We start from the raw sequence: 22324 nt of genomic DNA, 5'->3' as shown, positions 1-22324 counted from the left end.
AAAATATATATACTGCTCAAAAAAATAAAGGGAACACTTTAAGTGTTAAACACCTGTTTAAGTGTTCCCTTTATTTTTTTGAGCAGTGTATTTTTAGAGGAGTTTCGTGTTGTTCTTTGTCACAATTTCTCTAGAACATGAAATTAAATTATCCCCCCTCACACATTTTAACTTTGTCTTTAATAAATAACGACAGTGTGGAATAGGTTGTGTTAACCACATGAGTCTGTGGTGTACTTTCTTTCTACAATGACTGCAATCTGGTAAAATCTTTGTAAATTAAAGAAATCAATATTTTGTTTTCAGGTACTGAATACTGCCATCTCCATGTACTGTGTGCAAATATAGAAGAGGAAAAAATGGCAAAATGACACTGAATAAATAAGCAGGGTTTGGATTCAGAGATCAGGTTTCATGACCTTTCTGGGTTTATTTGTAATCATCATTGGAAAGCAATCAACTGTGCTCAAGGCAGTCATTAAATCATAGAAAAGCTAGACACAAAGTTGTAGTGATGGAAGAATAGTGTGAAAGACATAACACAGCTTAACTGATAAGATTACAAAGTGCTCCCACTGTTAATTTCCTTGGAGACGGTTCATTCCACCCAAGCAAACAAAATGACTGCAGTTGGCTACCAGTCATTAGTAAAACAGTACAACAAAACTGCATTCAAAACTGTTTTCCTGCACCCCAGAATATCAAAGAAAAACCATACAAGCAACTTAAAATTCCAGAGTAATAATTAGGGGTGCACCGATTGCAATTTTCTGGCTGATCGCCGATCTTTAAAGTCTGAGCTGCCAATTCCAAATTTAGGTGAAAGCAGTCTTTTTTGTCTGAAATGCTTCTAAATAGAAGACAGTGGCTAATGGGGACTCGGTCAATGATTGGAGTACATACATATGAAGATCTGCTATCAGCTGATCTCTGATCCCCCAATATTAAGGACATCAGGGCCAGTTCATCAGCGGGCCGATTTATAAGTGCGCCCCTAATTATAAAGTCTGAAAGTTCATTCATCAAACTGAGAACTGAGGGAAAACATGAGGCAGGTGGACTGATTGACAGGCGGCAGCACAGATACATCAAGTCCTGGACGATGCTAATGATAAATATTGTAAACTCATCAAATCAAATTATTTACATCCATTGATTTAGAAAGATCTCAATGCATACAGTATGTACATATCTCTATACATAAATAGACATGTTGGAATGTAAATTCATTTACAGGAAAGGCAGGTACAGATCATATACATAGTATCCTTCTATTGTTTTTTTTTCTTTTCCAGTTATTCCTGTTGAGCAGATCCAGGTTTTAGACTTAGACTTATTTTATTTAATTTATTTTATTGTTAGCACTGGGGCTAAAAACAGTAGACCAGCTTTAGAAGTTAGAGAGACATCTGACCGGCACTCCGGTTGGGGCCACTGTTACTGTATATGATGCACGATAAGCTGGAACAAAAGCATAACGAGCGAGCTTTTTTTAATGACAGTCACACTACGATTAAAACAGTTTGAATTAAGGTCATTCTGTTTTTAGCTCACCACACAGTGGCCGGTAAAATGTTGCCTTTAAGTACCAAAAAACTAGTACAAGTCAATTTCACCCAGTAAAATGTTTTGATTAAAACTCATTTTAGAAAACACAGCAGTCAAAATTTAGAATCATCCACAGAACGTTTTGAAGTAAAACTAACTCAGTCTGAGGAGATGTTTGTTTTAAGTAAAGACAGTCTGGATCCAGAGACACCAGTGTCAATAATTATGTCCATTTTACTTATTAGAACTGAAGCCAATGCAAGTTTAGTCTTTTGTACAGACTAACATTGATGAAAGCATTCTGGATTTAAAACATGAGAAGCACTGAATAACAAGCCAACGCTGTCTGGTGAGGACAGCGTTAGCATGGTAATGCTTTTTCGAACAGAACAATCAGTCTGCCTGTCTCTTACAGCATCACAGAGGGGAAAACATTCAATTTGTGTCAAATGTCAGAGGTAAATTGAGATACCTGCAGCAGATACTAACGAGACTGTCAGTTCCTTTTAAAAATCAATGACCAAATGCAAGGTGGTTGTGCCTTGATGATACTGTGTAGATCCTTTTTTACCAGGAACACACAGATAACTGGTAACAGAGAGCAGGGGGAAGCTGTAGGAGGCGGTTCAAAGGTCAATAACAGGAGCCACAACTCAAAGAGGTCCTCTTCCTGGCTAGTCTGGTCCTTTATTTCCTTCAGTTTCACCACTGCAGTTCACTTTGATGCTCATCAGCTCCAGTGAGTGGAAGAGCCTGAGATGGAAGGCCGGATGATTCCTTTAGGAGAAGGTTTGGATCCAAACCAGGACATCTAGAACAGAGAGGAGACACAGCTGGCTTTATCATTAACCTGCGGAAAGAAAACTCCAGAATGTTCGTACAACAGGAAGTTGTTCTGCTCTTAAAATCTAAATTGAATTCACTATTGGTGAATCTCAATGAGACGCACTACAGACTGTAGTAAGACTGTCCTCTGCAACATTTCACTGTGTAATGCAGCTCGTCTAACAAAGGAAACCTCAGCAGGTTCTTCCTTACCAATGATGTCAATGTGTGATTAACAACCCACCACAAGGATGACATTTGCATTTAGGGTCTCTGTGTGAAACTGTGGTAATAACTTTATATTCATTATTACTGGACCTGAAAAATGGTAAGTGGCAAATATCCCTTATAGTGCTTTATCTAATTCAGAGGATGCCAAGGTATACATATTTACATCCCTATACAAATATCAGCATGCATTTTTTGTAATTTCCTGTGATGAAACAACAACAAAATGTCCATAATTTGTAAATAAAATAAAATGCAGGTTGGAGCCTGAAAAACATGCATTTCCATTCACATCACAATTATGCACTGTTGTATAAAATTCCACTAAAATTAATCAATGCCTGTGGCTGTAACAAGACTAAGTGTACTTTCAAACATAGAAAAGTGCGGTAGTACCCCGATCCTCCTGCTAAAGCACTGGGAATGCTTCCAGTTGTTCAGGAGCAGCTTAATTTAAGCAGGAACTCAGTAAAATATGAGACCACAATTACATTTGTCACCAAAAACTCCCAAAACTAAAGTGTACCTTAGAACACGTGAAAGTTAAAAACAGCCCCAACCTTGTACTCCAGAGTTTGCTTCAGCATGTCCTCTTCCTCCCGAGTAAAGTTGAGCAGCACAGACACAGCTCTGATCAGCTGGTATGCCTAACAGAGGAGACACCAGTAGTTTAGTGCGTGCTGGTCGGATCGACCTGGAAGAATCCAAGTGGTGATGACTCACCTCCGCCTCCCTCGAGGACATGAACTTGAGGACGACGTGCTTGAGATACTCAAAGTTGATTTCCCGTGAGTCGTTGAGGTCAGCGGTGTTGGTCACGGTGGTGTTGGAAGTGGGAGGGCTCGGGGCAGCTGACAGCAGTGGATCCAAATGAACACGCTCCTGTTTTTCTGCTCGGTTTTCCAAACACTTCTCCTTCCCTTCAGCTTCGGGTTCAGGCTTTAATTTCTTGAGCAAACACAGAAACAGGGATTTTAGAACAGTCCAGGAATTAATCAGTAGACTGTTTAACCTATTTTTTTTTTTAGTGTGCACACATGTGCTTTCAGATAGATGCTCCAGGTATTACCAGTTCTTTCTGTAGAGTTCTCTTTAACTCTGCCAGCCTCTGCTGCAGCTGCTTGATGGTCTGAAAACAACATGTGTTTTATGATGGGAGACAGCAGAGTGTGTTTAAATGCATATTAAAAGGTGGGCCATCCAACAGACTGTAGAGGAGATAAGATGTCTGACCCGGTTCTTATCGCTGAGCTGCTGCTCCAGCTCTCTGTTGACCCGGTGGATGTGATCTAGGTCGTCCACGGTGACACAGCCGTTCTGGTCCTCCTCACACACCTCCGGACTCTGAAGCTGCTCTGTTAGCGTTTCCACTTCCACCTCCAGGTACGAGATCTAAACGACACACGCCAAGCAGCGCTGTCATTTCATGCTTCACATCATTAATCCACCCCAACGTAACCATCCGATTCAACCACTAATAATTATGTATGTCTAATAAGGCATATGGAGAGCAAGGACTGACAAATTATAATAACATGCAAAAATTATTTAAATGTGTCGTTAATTTATTAAACTGGAAATACAGACATAACAGATTAAATATAAAATTCATTATATGTGCCTTGATTAAATGTATTAAATGCATTGACTTTTGTATTGTAAAAACTAGATTTATTGTAAAAAATCTTTCATGACTTAAATTATTTCTTGCTCCTGTGTTGAAGCACACTTGAATTCAAACAATTAACTTCAGCCATTAAACTCAGTGGGTGGGATTAGAACAGCTTTTGTAGAGATCGGCTGATTGGCTGCTTCAAGTCAAGTTGGTGTAACTTGAAATAATTTATTTGAATAACAAGTTATTTCTGAAATTTTCAGGGAAAATGTTGTTTTGATTTGATGCTTGAAGCAGCCAATCAGATGTCGGGGTCTCTACTGAAGCCCACTGGGTTTGACGTGGGAAGTTGACAGTTTAAATTAAATCATGATGTGCTACGGCAGAGGAATATGAAAAAAAAAATATTAAATCTAGTTTTCAAAATGAAATAAATACATTTAATTGAGACACCTATTAAGTAATTCTAAATAAAAAAAAATATTTCCAGTTTTAAAAAAATGAATGAGACTTAAATAATTATTTTGTAACTTCTTTTATGTACAGTAATTTGGAACTCTTCACTCTCCATACAGCTAGCCTGTGTTCCATGTTGAAAGCTTGTTAGTGTGAGCTGACCCGCGCCTGGCAGCTGTCCAGCTGCTGTGTCTGGCTCTGCAGTGCCCCCTGCAGACTCGTCAGCTGGGAGGTTTTGTCCAGCTCTGCCTGTTGCAGCTGGGCATGCAGCCGCTCCGTCTCCTCTTGCAGCTGAGCCAAAGAGTCCTGCCGATTCTGCAGCTCTGCAGCACACACACACACCCCCACACACACAGACGACACATGACAACACACATGATACGTCAAAGTGACAGAAATCACAAACATATAAACCAAAAACAGATTGCTATCTGCTTTGAAGGACTAATGGTGTGTGTGTGTGTGTGTGTGTGTGTGTGTACCATTCTGAAGTGTCTGGACATCCTCATCTCTCAGTCGAAGTTTCTTAGCAGAGGTAGATAACTCCTGTTGAGAGTTCTGTAGGCCCACAGTCAGCTCACCAATCTGACATCAAGCAAAAGCAGATGACCGTCACTCCACACTGATCAATATTTCAATATTTAATGCCTTGAAATTGAAATCTGTCTCTTTAAGAAGCTCCTGCTGTTTCTGAAACTCCGACTTCAGAAAGTCATCATGACATCAACATTTTTACCAGCATTACTCTGAGAAGTAACTTGTATAATGAGATCAGATGATGAACAGTTCCAGCAGGTGTTTGCTAATTGCTGCTGGCTAGTCTGAAGGAGCTGAGTGGGGGAGTCCTCGAAGGCGTGACTGAGTCCACCCAGGTGTTTTGAACAACTGAATGGTTGTTCAGGATATTAGAGGATTTCTCAAATATACATGAAAGTATCAAAGCAACACTGCAGGTATGTTTTTGTAGAGGGAATGACATCATAACATGATGTAAAGCTTAAAAAAGTTGATTTTACATGATACTGCTGTGTAGTTTCTACACCCAAACAGACCTGTGTCTGCAGCTCCTGCTTCTGCTGTCTAGTTTCTTCCAGAGATTTGGCGATTTCTGTGCTCACCGTCAGCCGGCTGCTCAGCTCCGCCTGAGGAAACAAACAACACACATTTACTCTGCTTCCCTAGAAATGAACAGCGTAGTGGAAAAAAAACTCAAATCAAATACTCAACAAAAGCTTTGCCATTAGACAGGCCTCAATTTTTCACAGAATGTGGACGGATTTGCCTGTTTCATCAAAGCTCTGCATCAACTTGAAAAAGTGCTGATTGAACTGAGGAAGTTAATTCTACATGTTCAGAGTAAATATAAATGGTTCTGGAAATATTAGATATTTTTACCCACAATACTATAAAAAGTCAAACTCATTGTGACAAAACAGTTCTTAGCGTAAAAGTCACGTTTGCTGTCAGCACCACAGTTGATTGTCTCCAAGTTTTACACATTTTTATTATTATTAGTTTGAACTAAGTAAATAAGCAGTTTACCTTACAGTTCTCCAGCTCTTCTGCTTGCTGCTTTAACATGGTGTTGGCCTCAACAACCTGTTTATCCAGGTCAGCCTGCCAGACAGAAAACAGGCTCTCCATGGTGTGACAACACACAACAAATACATTTTTATTTTTATATTTTTTGTTTACCACTGGTGCAAACCACAAAGAAGACGACAGGAAGTAGCTGGAGGATGATGGCGCAGCATGTTTTTTAATGACTTATCACATGAATAAACTTATTCACATGTGATGTTCCTTTTTAATGGAAGCACAGCAACTGCAAAATTGTGGTTTGTTTGGTATTGGAAGAATATCGGCAAAGTTTTACACATTTGTAATGGAAACGCTGCTACCGTTTTCACGTAAACAAAGAGAGAAGAAGAACCATACCACCCTGTCCAGGAGAGACTGTTTGTCTGTCTGCAGAGAGGAGTTGTTCTCCTCCAGCCGGCTGGCCCTCTCCACACTCTGCTGCTCCAACAAACACAACTGCTGCTCCAGAAAGGCCTTCTCAGCACTCCACTCCCCCTGCTGGAAGAAAACTGGCCTTAATGTACTTAAAAAAAACTGGAACATTTTAACCAAACCTATAATGACACTATTTCCAAAAGCAAAGGAGTTCAAATACACTTTTGGAAGATACTGATCTTTTTAAAAATACATTTCTGTTACTGTACTGACAATGCACCTTTCCTAGTAAAACAAGGTCCTCAGCAGAAGTTATACATACCGAACGTAAAGCAGGTTACCTTAAAATTAAATAGCCCATCAAGATTTTTAATGTTAAACTCCCGGGGCACATAGCTATCTGCCTTTGCCCAATACTTAAAAGTTCAAAGGGAAAACTGCAAGCTTTGAAGTGAAAGAGGAGAAGGCAGTGTTGTGATGTCTACCAGTTTCTCCATATGCTGCTGTTTCTCTGTGACCTGCTGCTCTGCACTCTTCATCTTCTCTGTACTCTGCACAACCTGCTGCTCCAGACTGGCAATCTGAAACAAGAACATGTTACAGTAAATATGCAATAAATGATTGAGCTGCCGGTGAGGAAAGTTAAGAGATGCCTGAACCTAGGTGGAATACAAATTCATCATGCTGATTTATTTAGGGAGTTTTGTTCAACTCCTTATCTGTTGAGTTTTTTTTCTAAAATAATATAGCGGATAAAACATGCCCTGGACTAAATGCAATGCTGTTCAATCAACGTGCAGAAGCTTTCCTTTAAAGCACAACAAGACATCTGGCTTCAGATCTGCAGTGGAAACTAAACTACTTGTCAACATAAGAAGCCACTCAGCACTCAGTATTGATCAGAATCCATACTAAGTGGTAAATGAAATTTAGAATTAATATTAGAGGAAAACTACTGATTAAGGAAAGAGGAGAAAAGTAAAAGTAAGAAAGGATTACAGAAAGGTAAAGAGGAAGAGCAGAAATATATTTCTGGTAAGGGAGGGTGTTTCTTTCATGTTTTTTGGGAACATGAGCACAGAGGAGCATACCAACAAGCATCTCCTGGAATATACAGCCCCATGATGTCACTCATTGTGAGTAATTAAACGCAGCAGATGAGGTTGATACTTTTCAAAACTCTTGCTCAACACACAAATCTAGAGGAGATGCAGCCTACCACAGGAGAGCTGTTTTTATCTCCATCCTCATTAACATTATTCGAGTTCTAACGTTCCTATTTGCAGCTTGGCTGGACTTTGAGGCTTATCAAAAGTATTTCTTTAAAATATTTTTAAGAAATATTTATTCTAAAATTATTTAAAAGCTTTAAGCAAATATAAGTGGCAAAACTTGAATTGGAGCTGAGCTGTCCTCTGTGTGTTGTGGAAAATGTAAGAATCTCAGAGAATATAAACATGTCCTAAAAGAAAACCATCATGACCATAATCAGACTAACCCTAGTCATCATAATGTAGACCTACTATATATTATAAACAATACTAAATGATCAGTAAGAGAAGTCCTGTGACCATTACCAGTAAGTGTGAATGAGTGAAGCAGCTTACCTGAGCATCTGTTCTCTCTCTGTAAGCCTTAGAGGAGTCCTCTTTGTGACGAAGAAGAGTCTGCAGCTCACTGATACTGCCACTCATCTTAGACACCTGAGTTCAGACAGGAGGACAGACCCAGAAATCAGGAAGATGGACCTAAAGATTTATTTATTCTGTTCATTTAGGACACATTCACAACAGCTCTGTTTAGTCTGCTTTAGTCATTTGTCTAGAAGGTCCAGTTCTCAAGATCTGAAGTGGCAGCTTTGGCTTCACCTGGTTCAAATCATGTCCCAAAATTCTATTACAAAAGAATTAGCATATTTGCTAGCTAATTATTAATTGGCAAATCCAAAAAGTAATCAATAGATCAGTCCTACATTGTACTGATGTGAAGTCAAGCAGAAAGGACTCAGCTTTTCCACATGTTGGTGTTAGAAGGATTTTAGCTGCAGATACATCACTTGTTACAAATGATCAAGAGTTCACTATAGAGACACAGCAACTGTATTTTGGTGATAAAATGTTTATTTTTATTTCAAAAAGAATTTAATTGCTTATTTGTATCTTGGAATGTGTTTCTAATATTGTATTAAAAGGGTGTAAGTGGCTAAATGAAAAATTTGCAGAATGTGACAATTTTTTTTATCAGATTAATTAATTAATCCTCAGAACAATTGCTAGAAACCTTGATTTCTAAAATAACTGTTAGTTGCAGCCCTAATGCATTGACTTGGTGTTTGTCTGTTTCAGCCTCTTCATAAAGAGAAGAGAACACAATGAACCTCCTCATCTATTTCAGTCATAGCTGAGATGCAACCAGAGGGACCAACAGATAAAAAAACATGTTCCTGTTTTTTGCTGAATAAATTACATAATTCAAATTGTTGTGTTCTACTTGCATCATTTACATCCAGCCTTAGAAGTGAAGGAGGGCGTACTTATTTTTAGATGGAGATGTAAAGTGAGCAGATGCATTGGTTCACCTGTGCCTCCAGAGAGCTGACGGTGTCGGAGTGGTTGGTCCTGACAGCCAACAGTTCTGCTCTCGTCTCTTCCAGGTTTAGCTCAAGGTCACTTTTCTAGAACAAAAACAGCAGCAAAGGTAATCAGAATTATTCTTCTACTTCCCTTCTCATATTTATAATTTAGACTCTTTGTCTAAATTAAATCTGACCAAACCTCTCTTGCTTTAAGTCGGTTAGAATTATTCAGATTATTTCTATTTTCTGAATGCCAGAAAACATGGCGACAATATTTTTTTTAGAGACTCGTTTTGTAACTTTCCAGGAATACAAAAGTTTAAATACATTTGGTTAGTGTCCAGTGATAACTTGTCTTTCAAAATGTATATAAACTTTTGAATTCAAGCAAATAATTTGGGTAACTAACTGACCTAAAAAACAAGAGACGTTTGGTCAGATATAACTTCACACAGTGAGAAAGAAATGTGTACGTGTCTTTTTTCATTTGGTGTATGTAAATATCTGGTTTCAACTGTATATTATGAAGTGTGAATGCCTGCAATGAGGAAGAATTATTTCTAAGCTTTGGACAGAAAATCTGTGAAGGGACTAGAGGAATCTTGTTGGGAGAAGCCCACCTCCTGAAGGAACTCCTGCAGATGCTCGTCCTGGCTCAGATTCCCCTGCAGCCGTCTCTCCAGGGACGAAGCCTTCCTCTGAAGCTCCACCAGCAGCCTCGCCTTCTCCTCCTCCGTCACTGCAGCCTGACCAAATAGTCATGACAAGTTCACACTCTGTAGTTATGAACTTGAAGCCTGATACATACTGATGAACTTCTGGTTCATGTAAGTCCTGAATCGCATGATAAATAAAAACCAGCTTGATAATTTCCATTTGGATGATTGTTTCTTTTTCTCTCTTTTTCTACCAAACACTGGATGACAAGAACTTCAGTCTGGTGCACTGGTCTCAACAAGACCTTTTTTTGAAGGACAACTTTGTTTATAGACTGTTATAGACTGCTATTTTATTTTGGTTGTTTTGGATATTTAAAATGTCTTCCAGTTCCAGTGTTAAATGTTTGTTAGAAATTAAAATTCGTTGATCTTTGAGAAGGTGTGCTTGCATTTCTATGCCATTATCAATATGTTACTTGAAAATGGTCTCAAAATAATATTGTTGTTTACCACAATAACTTCTGGCACAATTTATTGTCCAGCTTAACAGTTTTATAATGAAAGGCCAAATCTTGACTTTGGCTAAGAATTATTTCTGCCACCTTTGTTCTCACCTTCTGTAGTTGTAATTTCAGGGATTCATTTTCAGCCTGCAAATCATGGAGGGATTTCTCTAGAGATGACGCCATGTTGTGGGACTGAAAGAAATAAAAAGATAATGTTATTATGAACGGATCAGAACGTGTTCAGTGCAGAAGTCGCAGCGTTCTGAGCTGACCGTTTGGAAGTCTTCTGAAACCCGCTGGATGACCGCCTGCAGCTCCTGGCATCGTGTTTCTAGTTCACAGATCTTCTTGTCGGCTTCCTCTCGGAGCAGCAGCAGTTCTTCTCTGCACAAGTACAAACAACAGGTTGACGTTCCACAGTCCACAACAGGGGTTTTCAGAGAAAATACTGTTCAAAGGGCTCCTGAGACACTACCTGCCCTACAGAGCTGCTGGGTGAGTTACACCTGTGTCGTCTTTTAAGCCAGATAAAACACAACGGCCACATCTCTTATGCACCCGGCATTCACCAATGGAGAAATGTAGTCATTAACAGCTGGAGCAAGATGTCAGGATTGATCAGACGTCCCACCATGCATCTGGACAACCCTGTCCTCACAATCAGTTTGGTTCCAGATTGTGGCTTGGAGTTTGAAAAATAATAAAGTGGATGTTAAAAATAAATAATTTTTTTAATTTAGGTGTTGAGGACAGATTTGATCTTTTTAAACATTTGGAAAGTGAATATATAAACTTTCATAATGCATGGTTAAACCGCTGAAAAAAATTCTTTGGAAACAGAAGAAAATTTACAGCTGAAGCAGAAGCTAAAAATCCCATCAAAGCATCAAACAGACACCATGAAAAGGCTTTTGTTGTCCACTCTCTATCACCTGGAGAGTGATGGACTCTCCAGGTGAGAGTCCATCACTACACCCAGGTCTGGGGCCTGATCTCTAGTTTCCAGCTGTATTAACTGAAGATGACTTTAGATCATTCCTTTTTATGTCCAAAGATAATAGCTTCAGTTTTGTTTCAGTTCTGCTGGAGAAAGTTGTGGCACCTCCATACATTGATTTGTTCAAAGCATCTGTTTAGTGCTTGGATGGATTCAGAGCCACCTGGTGACATCATAATGTAAAGCTGTATATCATCTCCATAGTTACAATATCTAGTCTTATTTCCTGTTCGAACCTGAGTCAGTGGAAGCATATAGATATTGAATAAGAGGGGTTCTAGGACTGAATGTTGGGGTACCCAACATCCATTCAAGAGGAGTGAACTGACATACATTCAAAGCTAAATTATTAGCAGGTCATAACAAAACAGAGTAGAAGCAAGATAGCATTAGCTTCCTGCTCTAAACACCTCCTCTGCATTCTCATCCACAGCTCCGATAGGGCAGACTTCAAGAATTTTCCCAAAGAAGAGCTGGCTCTTTCAGCTTCCAAATGGCTCCTAATTTATTATTATTTGCTGGCCCATATGTTAACATAACTTACAAATGGGAATGTTATGCACGATAAATTCTTTCGCATTAAATGTTCCCTGTATATACTTGCTTAAGTTTATGTATATTTTCTGTTATGAAAGCAGACATTCTTACTTGGTAATATTTTAATCAAACTTTTAATTTTTAACAAAAACAAATGAACAAAATGCTAAAAACAAATCTACGGAACAGACCCATAGTAACAATTTATTATTATCTGATCTCTTTAATCTTCAGCCAGATGCTACTTCTCTTACAGGTGTCAGAGAGGGGGACAGATGGTTCCCATGCTGATCAAAACAAAGTTTCACCATGAGCAGAGAAAGAAGCAGGCAGCCAAAATGTTCCATCACTACTTGACCACCCAGCTTCATCATTTGCAAACTTTGTTTTCACATATTGGGGTACTGACATGGATTTTAGTCTATGTGTACGGCCATAACAACACAATAACCCACTTTATTGTTTAGAGTTGTCTGATTACCATTAAGTGGAACATTGATCAACATATCTTATGTATAATTTTGATGACATTTGACAAAATGTAATATTTATTGCTTGTTTCATAATTCATGACTATGATGTTTTATAATGTAAAGCAGTTTCAACGGCCTTGTTGCTGAAACCCAAAGTCAGGTTTATACAAATAAACTTGACTTTAGGGCTCGTCTATAAAAAGTCCTGAACATCAATGCAGAGACATTGAAATTAATTCTAACACAAAGCTAAATGATTCCTTGGATTCATAGCTGAACATCTCACCGCTCTATTTCCAGCTCTGAGTTGAGTCTGCTGCTGTCCTCATGCTGCTGCTGCAGAGACTGGAGTTTCCCCCGAGCCTCGGACAGGCCCCGCCTCGCTGACTGAACCTCAGCCTCCTTCTGCTGGAGCTCCCGCTCCCGTTGGCTCAGCATCTCCTCCTTTCTCAGCAACTGATAGACAGAAAGATTAAAAAAATACCACTTTAAGAAAGTAAACATGGATGAGAGATGTGTAGCTGAGAACATATTAAACAATTCCTTTGGGTCCTGCACTGATATAAAGAGACTGCACTAAGTTACAGTGTAGCTCTTTAATTAAGGCTGTAGGTCCGCTCTTCTCTATTCTAACTTCTCTATTTAATCTCAAACTGTGCTTGAAAAAGAGATGTTGAGAACCTTCACATGTACGCACCATGTGCTTAACTTTAGCAAGCTCTTGCTGCTGAAAGCCTTCCAGTTCATCCAGGTCATCCCTTTTCTGGAAGAGTGCTAAGCTTTGTTCCATCATCTCCTCAAGCCGAACTGACAGGGCAGCTTTTTCCTAAACATACAGAATAACTATTTATACCAGAGATCCCACACATTCGCCTTTCTAGATATATTGGGTGGCAGCGCACTCTCTGAGACTCCCTGTGGGGTTCCAACAGCACTTCTACAGTCTGTGTGTTCAGTGATGGCAGTGTAGGTCCAAACTAGCAGTGCAGAGAGCATTCTTAAAGGAGCAGAATTATGTGTTTTATCATTTTGTAGCTCAATCAAGTAAGTATGTTACCTTCCATTGTTATAAAAATGCTATATATCAAATATGACCTATAGGAAATTGGACTTTGTAATTTAACTCTTTGAAATTGGGCCTTTGTCTCTTTAAGAAAGGAGTGATCTTTTTGAAACTCCACCTTCAGGAAGTCATCACATGTCTCCTCTATTAACCCTTTAACAACAATTCAGATCAGCATTGCTCTGAGAAGTAGCTCCTATTATTAGCTCAGCAGATGCGCAGTTCTGCCAGGTGTATAGTAATTCCTGCTGACTAGTCTGAAGGAGCAGAGTGGGAGAGTCATGGGGGAGGCTGAGGCTCTGAGGAGGAGCTTCATACTTGACGGTGGAGCCAGGCCCCAGCCAGACGTTTTGCACAGCTGATTGGTTGCCAACAGAGACTACAGGATTTCTCAAACATACATGAAAGAATCACACAAACAAGTATATTTTTGATGCCGGAATAACATTATAACATGATGTAAAGCTCACAAAAGTTGATTTTACATAACACCGCCCCTTTAACAAACCAAATGGATTGTTCAACAATGCTCAGTCCAGCAGCTGAAACGAGCCGTTGCCATTCTGTTTCTCTCTTCAACTTTTCAAGAATATGTATGGTGTTGACTAGAGCTCCAGGGGTAAAATCAAGCTGTTCAGTTTTTGTTCACACCACAGGGAGCACTAGAGTAGGCATTTCACTCTGACCAAAGTCAAAATAAAGGGAGTATGTGGTGCCATGGAACATTAAATCATAAGGTTGGATGACACTCAGCTCTTGATATCCTTAAATATTCTCAGAGTATTTCCACCTGTCCACATGTTCGAGCCACGTTATCTTGTTAACATGTGCAGCATGATAACCTGTAAATCTATGCATGAGACTTGGATTTATACTAACAAACTAGTTTCCGTAACAACTGGACATGCAGACAGCTAGCAGACTTTAGGGTTCTCCAAATTCTCCAGGACATTGATCTGAAGGGTAAAACATACCAGCAGGTGGCAGTACTAAAGGATTCAGAGCCATTATATTTCAGTTCCACTTCCACATAAAATGAAAGAGATGCAATTTAAGATACTTTAAGCTTAAACTACAAGAAAATATGATTGCGATAGATATGTGAGATTATACGTTTTGAAATGTCTTTCAATTTTGGTTTTCATCTAAAAACATTAATTCTACCTAAACAGACAATAATACAAGCATGGTAGCAGGTTGATAAAAAACTTCATTCCAACTGTTCAGTTCTTTTAATAGAGCAAATAAAATGTTATATTATTAATCGTGGCCACTTGTTGATGGAGGAGCATTTTAATCATTATGTTTACAATGTTTGGTTTGTTTTAATAAGGCCCAGCAATATTTACCGTCTCTCTCTTTGTTTTTTTGCTTGTTTTAATAAGTATGTGATTGTTATTAGATAGTGGATCATTTTCAATTATGCCAGTTTCAGATTCATGACTATAATGTGGTAGATCTTAACATCCCACCTGAACCCCAACCGTCCCCAACCACAGTAAAGCGACGATAGACAGGCTTCTGTTAAAATATCATTTAAAATGAGTACCAGTTCTAAATATGAAATTTTATTTTATTTATGCTTTATCTGAAAAAAAAGGTGCATCAAAAATTGTTTACATCCTTTTCAGTGAAAAATTTCAATTCAATGAAAAACTAAATCCTATACTGGCATCAAAGCAATCTTGTATCTTCTTATATATATACTGATTGGACTTCTGCATCTTTCCTTTCCTTTTGATGATTTACTTCTTGCCATGATCCTAAGTTTTAGCTTCCTTCTGAGATTCTCTTCCAGGTTCAATCAGGACTGGCTGGGCCATTTGAAAATATTACTGTTACTTCCAGTCAAAAGAAAGACGGTAAAATTAAAAGATTACTTTAAGCCTAAATCTGCCAGCGATGTGACTAATTTTGGGCTTGACAGTATGTAATGGTGCTACCCACAAAAGACGAAGTACAAAAAAATTTTTTTTAAATCAAACAAAACAGCCCAGCTTTACACCACTTTACGATGAAATGGTAAAGAACATGCATGTATGTTACCACAACACCAACATGATTCCACTGCACATTTCAGCGCCAAGAAAACTTTCAGGGAATCCAAACTATATCAAAACCTCCAGAAAAAACATCAGAAACAATTTGAGGTACTTGCGTTTTCTACATCAGCCATCTTCTCCATCCATTCCTGCAGGAAAAGGGAGAAAGAAATAAGCAAACAAGCTAAACTCACAAACTAACAGTTGCTGTGAGATTTGACAGACACAGAGGGATTTACCTGATCCTTTTTTTCCAGAGCTAAAGCCATTCCCTCAGCCATTTTGGCCCTGCTGCTCTGATGACACTCATTCTGCTCTTGGAGTTTCTTAATGGATGCTGTGCAGTGACAGTGACAGCAGGAAAAAAAAGGAAGAAACCATACAAAGGTTCATATGTAAATGACACAGCCAATAAATTAAAAAGTGGCTTTGTTAGTAGCTGTGAGGGGAGATTAGGTGTTCTTCCTGGAAGCAAAAACGAAAAATAAGAAAAAACAAGCAAAGAGGAGCGATGCATGGCGACAGAGAAAAAAGGGCAGAAAGGCTATTGTTAAAGAATCTGTGCAGGGTAAACAAATCCACCCTGGTTAAACCTAAACTAATTCCCTAAGACCCCCCACCACACAGGGGTGTCCACACATTGACCTGATGGTCAGAGTGAAGGACTGTGGTATTAAACCTAACCAGATGCTGTTGTATGCAGTTCTACAAAAAGATAAAGAGGCTTTTTTGCTGGTCTAACACTCAAGAGTCAGAAGTTACCAAGAGTTTCCGACAGGATTAAAACACTCTACATTTTTAAGAAAACAATAATATTATCACAGGAGAATCTTAACATCTTTAATTCTTTCACTTCTCAACAAAAATCTTTATTCACTCATTTTTAAAACAAAGACAATATTAATTTTCCATTTCATTTATACAGCAGATATTAGGGAACAAACCAAACACACTTTGTGGTTATAACATGACAATAGGTGATGAAGGGCAGGAATATTTCTGAGGCTGCTGCAACTAGCTAAACAGCAAATAACCCCCTAAACACCAAAAAGGGAGGCAGGTGACATTATTTGAAAGACGACCTAGAACTGAGAAGCCCTCAGGTTTGAAAGGTCAACAAGATGAGCTGGAAGTAATTTAAGAATTTGTTGAGAAGTTTCACCACTGGCAACAAAGTCAACAGACCAGAAACCAGCTATGCTGACCTCTACTATTTACAAGTGGGTCATAGGTGTGGCTGCACTCACTGTCCTCTGCAGAAGGCTAAGTACTATTCCATCAATAAAGAAGGACACAAAAATCTCTGGTTAAATACAAGAAAAAACTGAGGGTGGATTTTTAGATTGAAAGAAAAAGCAGCAGCCAAGTGTCCACAAAGCAAAGATTTAAAACTAATCCATACAGAAGTGTAGAGGGGCTTGGTGATGCTGAGGAAAGTGGAAAGATAAGCAAGAGAGAGAAAGCTGTTTGGGAGGAGAGGTACGTACAATCCTGATGCTTTTCTAAAGCAATTTCAAGCTTCTCCTTGGTCTTCTGCATAATTCGTAGCTGCTCAGCGTAGTCTAGTGTCGAGAAGTAGAGTTTTGGGATGGGGTATCGACAACACACACATAGACACACACACACACACACAAAACAGAGGCACAGACCAGGTAAGAGACAGGCAGGGGAGGATATAAACAAAAGGACAGGGAGAAAACAAAAGGGAAAATATGATTGAGAAACAATGGAAGGTAAAGTTTCTAATGATTTTCACATCTGAGAAAACCATACAGGTTTAAAGGCTTCATGAGAATGTATGACCTTTAACCTTTTCTATGGGTGAACATCATTACAGCAACTAAAGGGAAGAAAAGGAGAGTGTAGGGCTAGAAAATAAAAACAGCAACTTTTCACAATGGATAAAGAGTACACACACAATTAAACAACCACAGACACGTTCACTGATCCCAACCTGATCTCAGCTGGAAAAACTCAACTAAATAACTGAAACTTACACCGGCTGGCGGCTCGTTAGATTCCAGTCAAAATCAGCTGCTCTGCCTTCAGTTATGAAACACACAACTAAAATGTAAATATAAAATAATTTAGACTTCACAAATTTACCGTTAGTACAAAAATATTCTACAGTTAGTTAAGGCTACCATTTTATTAAGGGAGTATTTCATTGTCAAATTTCTCCAGATTAGAGAAGTCTGTGGAAAATTCACAGAAAACAGAACCGAAAGCAAAACAATGAGCAGGATTCATAAAAACCACTTAATCTTTCTATCAAAAACAAAAAACACATCATATAGAAAACAATTAGTACTTAAGCTGTGAAAAATAGGAGTATTAAGACTTGAGGAAAGGTTTCAACTTGTTTTCTACTGGAATCACAGAAGTGAAATCACTACAGACTTCCAACATGGACATGGTTGTGTATATTTATACCTCTGTGCATTACTGCTGCAGACTGCAGTACACCTTGGATTATTATTTTTCTAGATATCATGGATGTTTGCATTCAAACATAAAAAACTGATACATTTTTCACACAGTTTATAAAATATTATGATCTGGGATTATAACATGAACTTTGTTGAGCTCAAACTGTTCAGATATTTGTCACCTAACAAAGCTGTAAAAAGCCATTTTATACTTGCAGTTATCATCTGGCTACTTTCCTGAGAGGTTGTATGTAGGTAGTGTTTAGGAAATCCAAGATGGAGGACACATGATGTTTAAAATCCTCTAAATGGTTACCCATGCTTTATAAAGACCCCGATTGTCAATCGATAAGCCACACAACAAGGTTTGAGGTTCAAAATTAGAGATGGTCAATGATGGATGATTCAGTGACCACACATGATTTTCAGGCAGATCAGCCCAAACTAAAGAGTCTGATGTTCTTCTTCGGGATTGAAGACAAGAAGTTGGCCATGACCAGTGGCAGAGATGCGTTTAATGTGAAATCAGGTGAAGGACAGAACCTCTGGCAGCCATGAACAGTTTCAGCTATTTGGTAATCTGACTTAAGTCAAAGACTTAGTGAAAACACATGCTTTAGTAATGAATGCTGAAATTGTTTCATATCTGTAGAGGCAGCTCTACAAAAACAGAGTTCACTAATCAACTAAGGAATTCTAATTGGTGCATCTTTGGCAAAAATGGGAATATTTGGCTTCCATCAATGAAGTAGCTTCCTTTTTTCATTGACCCTCAGGTTTTATTGTTTATCAGCACAAAGTTTTCTGCTTACTGCAAACATTAAATGACTTTGATCTGTACTGCATCAGACTGAAAAATGCTTGAGCTCAGTCCCACATCCTACCTGACAGCTTGGCCTCCAGCTTTCGGATCTGATCGTTTCTTCTAAGAAGCTGGGCTGACAAGTCGTCCCTGGAGCTGCTGCCGTCAGATGCCTACATAAAGACAAACAGCAATTAGAACCTTCATCAGAGAAAGCATTAAAAGACAGACATTTTAAGATAGCTACAATATGAGTCACAAATAAAACAAAAAAGGTAAAATACAAGGTTTATCTTGAGACCTTGCCACAGCATATGTTTAAACATCTTTCCAAAAAAAATGTTTTTAATTTAATATTGCTTAAATATTCTTCACTAGAAACGCATCATGTGATGAGCAAATGAAGGCATAGAAACATTACTTCTTCCTTTCCTATTTAAGCACTCAGTACTGCTGAACTTTTTGAAGTGTTTAAATTCATAGAAAAAACGGGGTTTTTTTCTCAACACATACCATCATTTATTTTGAAACTTTCTCTGTATTAGACGACTGTATTCAAATTGGGATGTTGGACGTTCAAAGGGCAGAAACACATGATCCAGTAATAAATCATATCATGATCAGTCCAAGTGGTGAGCAGTGGTTAGTTACAGCCCTCCTAACATCTAGCAGTTGACAGATAAAGTTTTCAAAGCGAACCATTTTCCTGCTCTTACAATATTTTATCCATCAGAAAGACATCTGGACTAGGGTTTCAAATAGTGATTATTTTAGAAATAAATTAATCTATTGGTTATTCTGACAATTAATCAGATAAAAAATGGCACATTTATTAAGCCTTTTTATACAATCTTAGAAATACATTAAAGATGCAAATAAATATTTTTTTTCCTTTATATATATATATATATATGTCTATTTTCAATAGACAGTTAGCAGAAATTAATGCTCTAAAAGTGTAAAAAGGACAACCTGCACAGACTACCTGGGCTGTACCAAAAGTAAAACCGAGACACTGCTGCTCATTGAATTATTTAGCTGAGTTCAACCTCTACAGTTTTCCTTTGCTAGTGAGAGATGACACCATCCTGAGAGTTTAACACGCCTCCATTTGTTTTATAGAGTAAACAGCAGACTGAAACGCAAGACACACAGATTAAAACAACAGATTAAAAAAACTGTTAGAGTTTTGTGATTTTTAAAAAAATAGATTATCAAATCACTTAAATAAACATGGAGGACTTATTCTGGTTTACTTTAAAGGCCAGGAACAATAGCTTAAAAATGGCATGTGCAAGAGAGACCAACCCAGTGAGAAATCATTGTTCCTGCACGACGTCAGTCCCACCCTAGTCCGGCTGCTTGGACCTGCCTGACTGGCAACCATTTAAAACAAGACCAGAGTTCCTGAGCATGCACCGATCTGAACAGCCTGGGACACTTTGCAGTACAGAAGAAGGTGTTCATTATTACATCACAATATGATACATAAACTCTACCTGAACTCTGAACATGGCTGACATTTAGGCAGAGACACCAAAATAAAATTTAGAGGTCATTATTCAGCAGAAAATCTGATGACCTCTAAAACCTTTAAGTTAATTTTAACTGGTTATTTCTTCTCTTGTGTTTCAGTAAGTTTTCTGGCAATGTTATATTACTTGCTGCAGTACTTTAGAACAAACGAATTATGTCATTACTCTCCAATTTGTGAGCGTTATCAAGAAAAAAATTAAATAATGTATAAAATGTATAAAATCCACCGGAGCAAAGTCCTGGAGCTCTTAAAAACTTTTATCCAATCTGGGTTACTGTCAGTGTTGGAGCTGGAACACAACTGTACTGAAACACAACTTTACCAAACCACTGAATCCAGGACACTCAAAAGCATCTTCATGGTTCTGTTTATAATTTTTAGGTTTAAGGAGACTGTTTCTATCAGAACAACTGGGATAATCCCAGACATATCTGAGGTGTTGACTAGAGCAGAGGATCCCAATCCTGGTCCTCAGGAGGACCGCTCTGTACGTTTGAAACATGTACCTGCCTCAGCACACCTGATCTGAGTCAAACAGTTCAGGTTTCTGCAAAAGCTATTGAGAAAACATGAACCTAATTTAAATTTTAGTTGTTCCTTATTTTGCACATCATATAATAAATTTAAAAAGTCTCCAGTCGGTCGTCGGGAAAGGGTAAAAAGAAAGTGATGCAGGATTGGGCTACAGACCAAGATGTGAAGCTTCAAAGTACTTACAAAGTCATCCCCAGAGTCAGCTCCCACTGAGGTGATAGATTCCTTGCTAATAGTGCGGGGGATCCGAACACCACTTCTGGGGGCTGTGGCCACCTCCTCTGCAATCTTCTTCTTCAGCTTGGCAAACATGTTCCTCCCTTTAGCGTCTCGTTTTGAGTGCACTTTACAACTTCTGGAGAATTTGTGACCATGTGTATGGATGTTAATGCCTGCTGTTCAGAGGGCTCAAGAAAATCGTCCTGTCTTTTCTGTTCCCACTTCAAAACAGGCTTGTGGTGTTTTCATTCTGCTACATCTAGAAGAATAAAAAGGACATATAACATAATGTATATACCAACAAAAGAGGCTGTTGAACCTGTATTCCAACTGCAAAACCTGAAGTCATTGAGTTTGGCATTAATAAAATTTGCTCTATGCCTTTATGGTAATTTTCCACGTACAACTGGAGATACATTGTTTCCAACAGAGGCACTGTGCACCTACCTGAAGTGCACTGTTCACTTCAGGTAGGTGACAGCAACCTGAACACCTCGGTTTGATAGATCCTCCTACAGCAGGCATTTAAATCTTGGGGAGACAGCAAGGCGGGGACTCTTTGTAAAAGCTCAGAAAGTTGGATCTTACATCAGTCGATCAGTTTAGAAGATATGTGTCAGTTCATCAAATCTTATCTTGCTTTCTATAAGTTGCATAGCTAAATATGTTGCCATGGATGAGCTTCTGTTTATTCTGACTAAATCTGCGTACATCATTTAGCTGACACACTGCTGTCTTACGAGGGTTTATCCAATTAGGACCGTCCAGGCAAACTGCCACATAATGTTTTGACAGCCTACTAGCTCTGCTGTTTTTAACAATGAGAATAAATGTTAGCTCTCGCTAGCTTACTGCTTCTCCACTCTCTTACCTTAGTAATTCCGACTAAAAGTCCACTCGTTGCGTTTCCACGTTATCGGTGGCTTTACATATTGTCCTTTTCGTTATACACTTAAAAACAACTCCAAGAGAAGCAGGTAAATAAAACGGTAATAAAAAAAAGTCGGTGAAACTGACTCGTCTGACAAGCTAGCTACTGCTGGGGAGCTAGCTACACGTAATCAACCAACCACCAGCTGACTGAATACGTCATGGCGAGGCCTCTGCTGATTGGCTAGCAGAGTTTGTAGGCGTGGCAACGTAGATAGTAACAGCTATGGTGAACAATCGAGGTAAAGGCAGCATTTGATAATAGCACGGTATAGACCATAGAGAATACAAAATAATACATATTCAACTCCGACAACTTATAACAGGAACTTATATTCTATCCCCTAGATTAAACCCCACCGACTTTCTGGAATCCTATATAGTGCTATGGAG

General features: G+C 38.7%; 1 protein-coding gene across 3 annotated transcripts; it reads right to left on the bottom strand.

Annotated features, from left to right (window-relative positions):
* Positions 1 to 391: 391 nt before the first annotated feature.
* Positions 392 to 22068, bottom strand: golga1 (golgin A1). 3 transcript variants are annotated; one of them, XM_032578300.1, is made up of 24 exons: positions 21873 to 22068; positions 20966 to 21260; positions 18794 to 18884; positions 16968 to 17042; positions 15720 to 15817; positions 15597 to 15629; positions 13073 to 13201; positions 12662 to 12831; positions 10641 to 10752; positions 10477 to 10560; positions 9824 to 9949; positions 9207 to 9302; positions 8236 to 8331; positions 7114 to 7209; positions 6611 to 6751; positions 6215 to 6289; positions 5725 to 5814; positions 5155 to 5257; positions 4835 to 4995; positions 3835 to 3993; positions 3671 to 3730; positions 3325 to 3549; positions 3162 to 3248; positions 392 to 2359 (listed from the first exon to the last, which is right to left on the bottom strand). In XM_032578300.1, exons 2-24 carry the CDS (start codon positions 21092 to 21094, stop codon positions 2279 to 2281), a joined length of 2517 nt encoding a protein of 838 aa, XP_032434191.1. In that variant the 5' UTR covers positions 21095 to 21260; positions 21873 to 22068; the 3' UTR covers positions 392 to 2278. The 3 variants fall into 3 exon arrangements, with proteins under 3 accessions (XP_032434191.1, XP_032434192.1, XP_032434194.1); XM_032578301.1 differs by lacking the exon at positions 16968 to 17042; XM_032578303.1 differs by lacking the exon at positions 13073 to 13201 and having other exon boundaries at positions 21873 to 22067.
* Positions 22069 to 22324: the final 256 nt, after the last annotated feature.

This window comes from Xiphophorus hellerii, chromosome 12 (assembly GCF_003331165.1).
Source record: "Xiphophorus hellerii strain 12219 chromosome 12, Xiphophorus_hellerii-4.1, whole genome shotgun sequence".
Taxonomy (NCBI): Eukaryota; Metazoa; Chordata; class Actinopteri; order Cyprinodontiformes; family Poeciliidae; genus Xiphophorus; species Xiphophorus hellerii.
Note: the sequence above shows the minus strand (reverse complement) of the source record. Positions and strands in the feature narration are given on the sequence as shown.

What these genes read in the sequence shown, in the direction of transcription:
- golga1 (XM_032578300.1), bottom strand. Translation starts at nt 21,094, where the DNA reads ATGTTTGCCAAGCTGAAGAAGAAGATTGCAGAGGAGGTGGCCACAGCC. An exon ending in TTTAGAAAAGCATCAGGATT is followed by an intron (nt 15,818 to 16,967) that starts GTACGTACCTCT and finishes GTCACTGCACAG; the next exon opens with CATCCATTAAGAAACTCCAA. An exon ending in AAGAGCTGGAGAACTGTAAG is followed by an intron (nt 5,815 to 6,214) that starts GTAAACTGCTTA and finishes TTGTTTCCTCAG; the next exon opens with GCGGAGCTGAGCAGCCGGCT.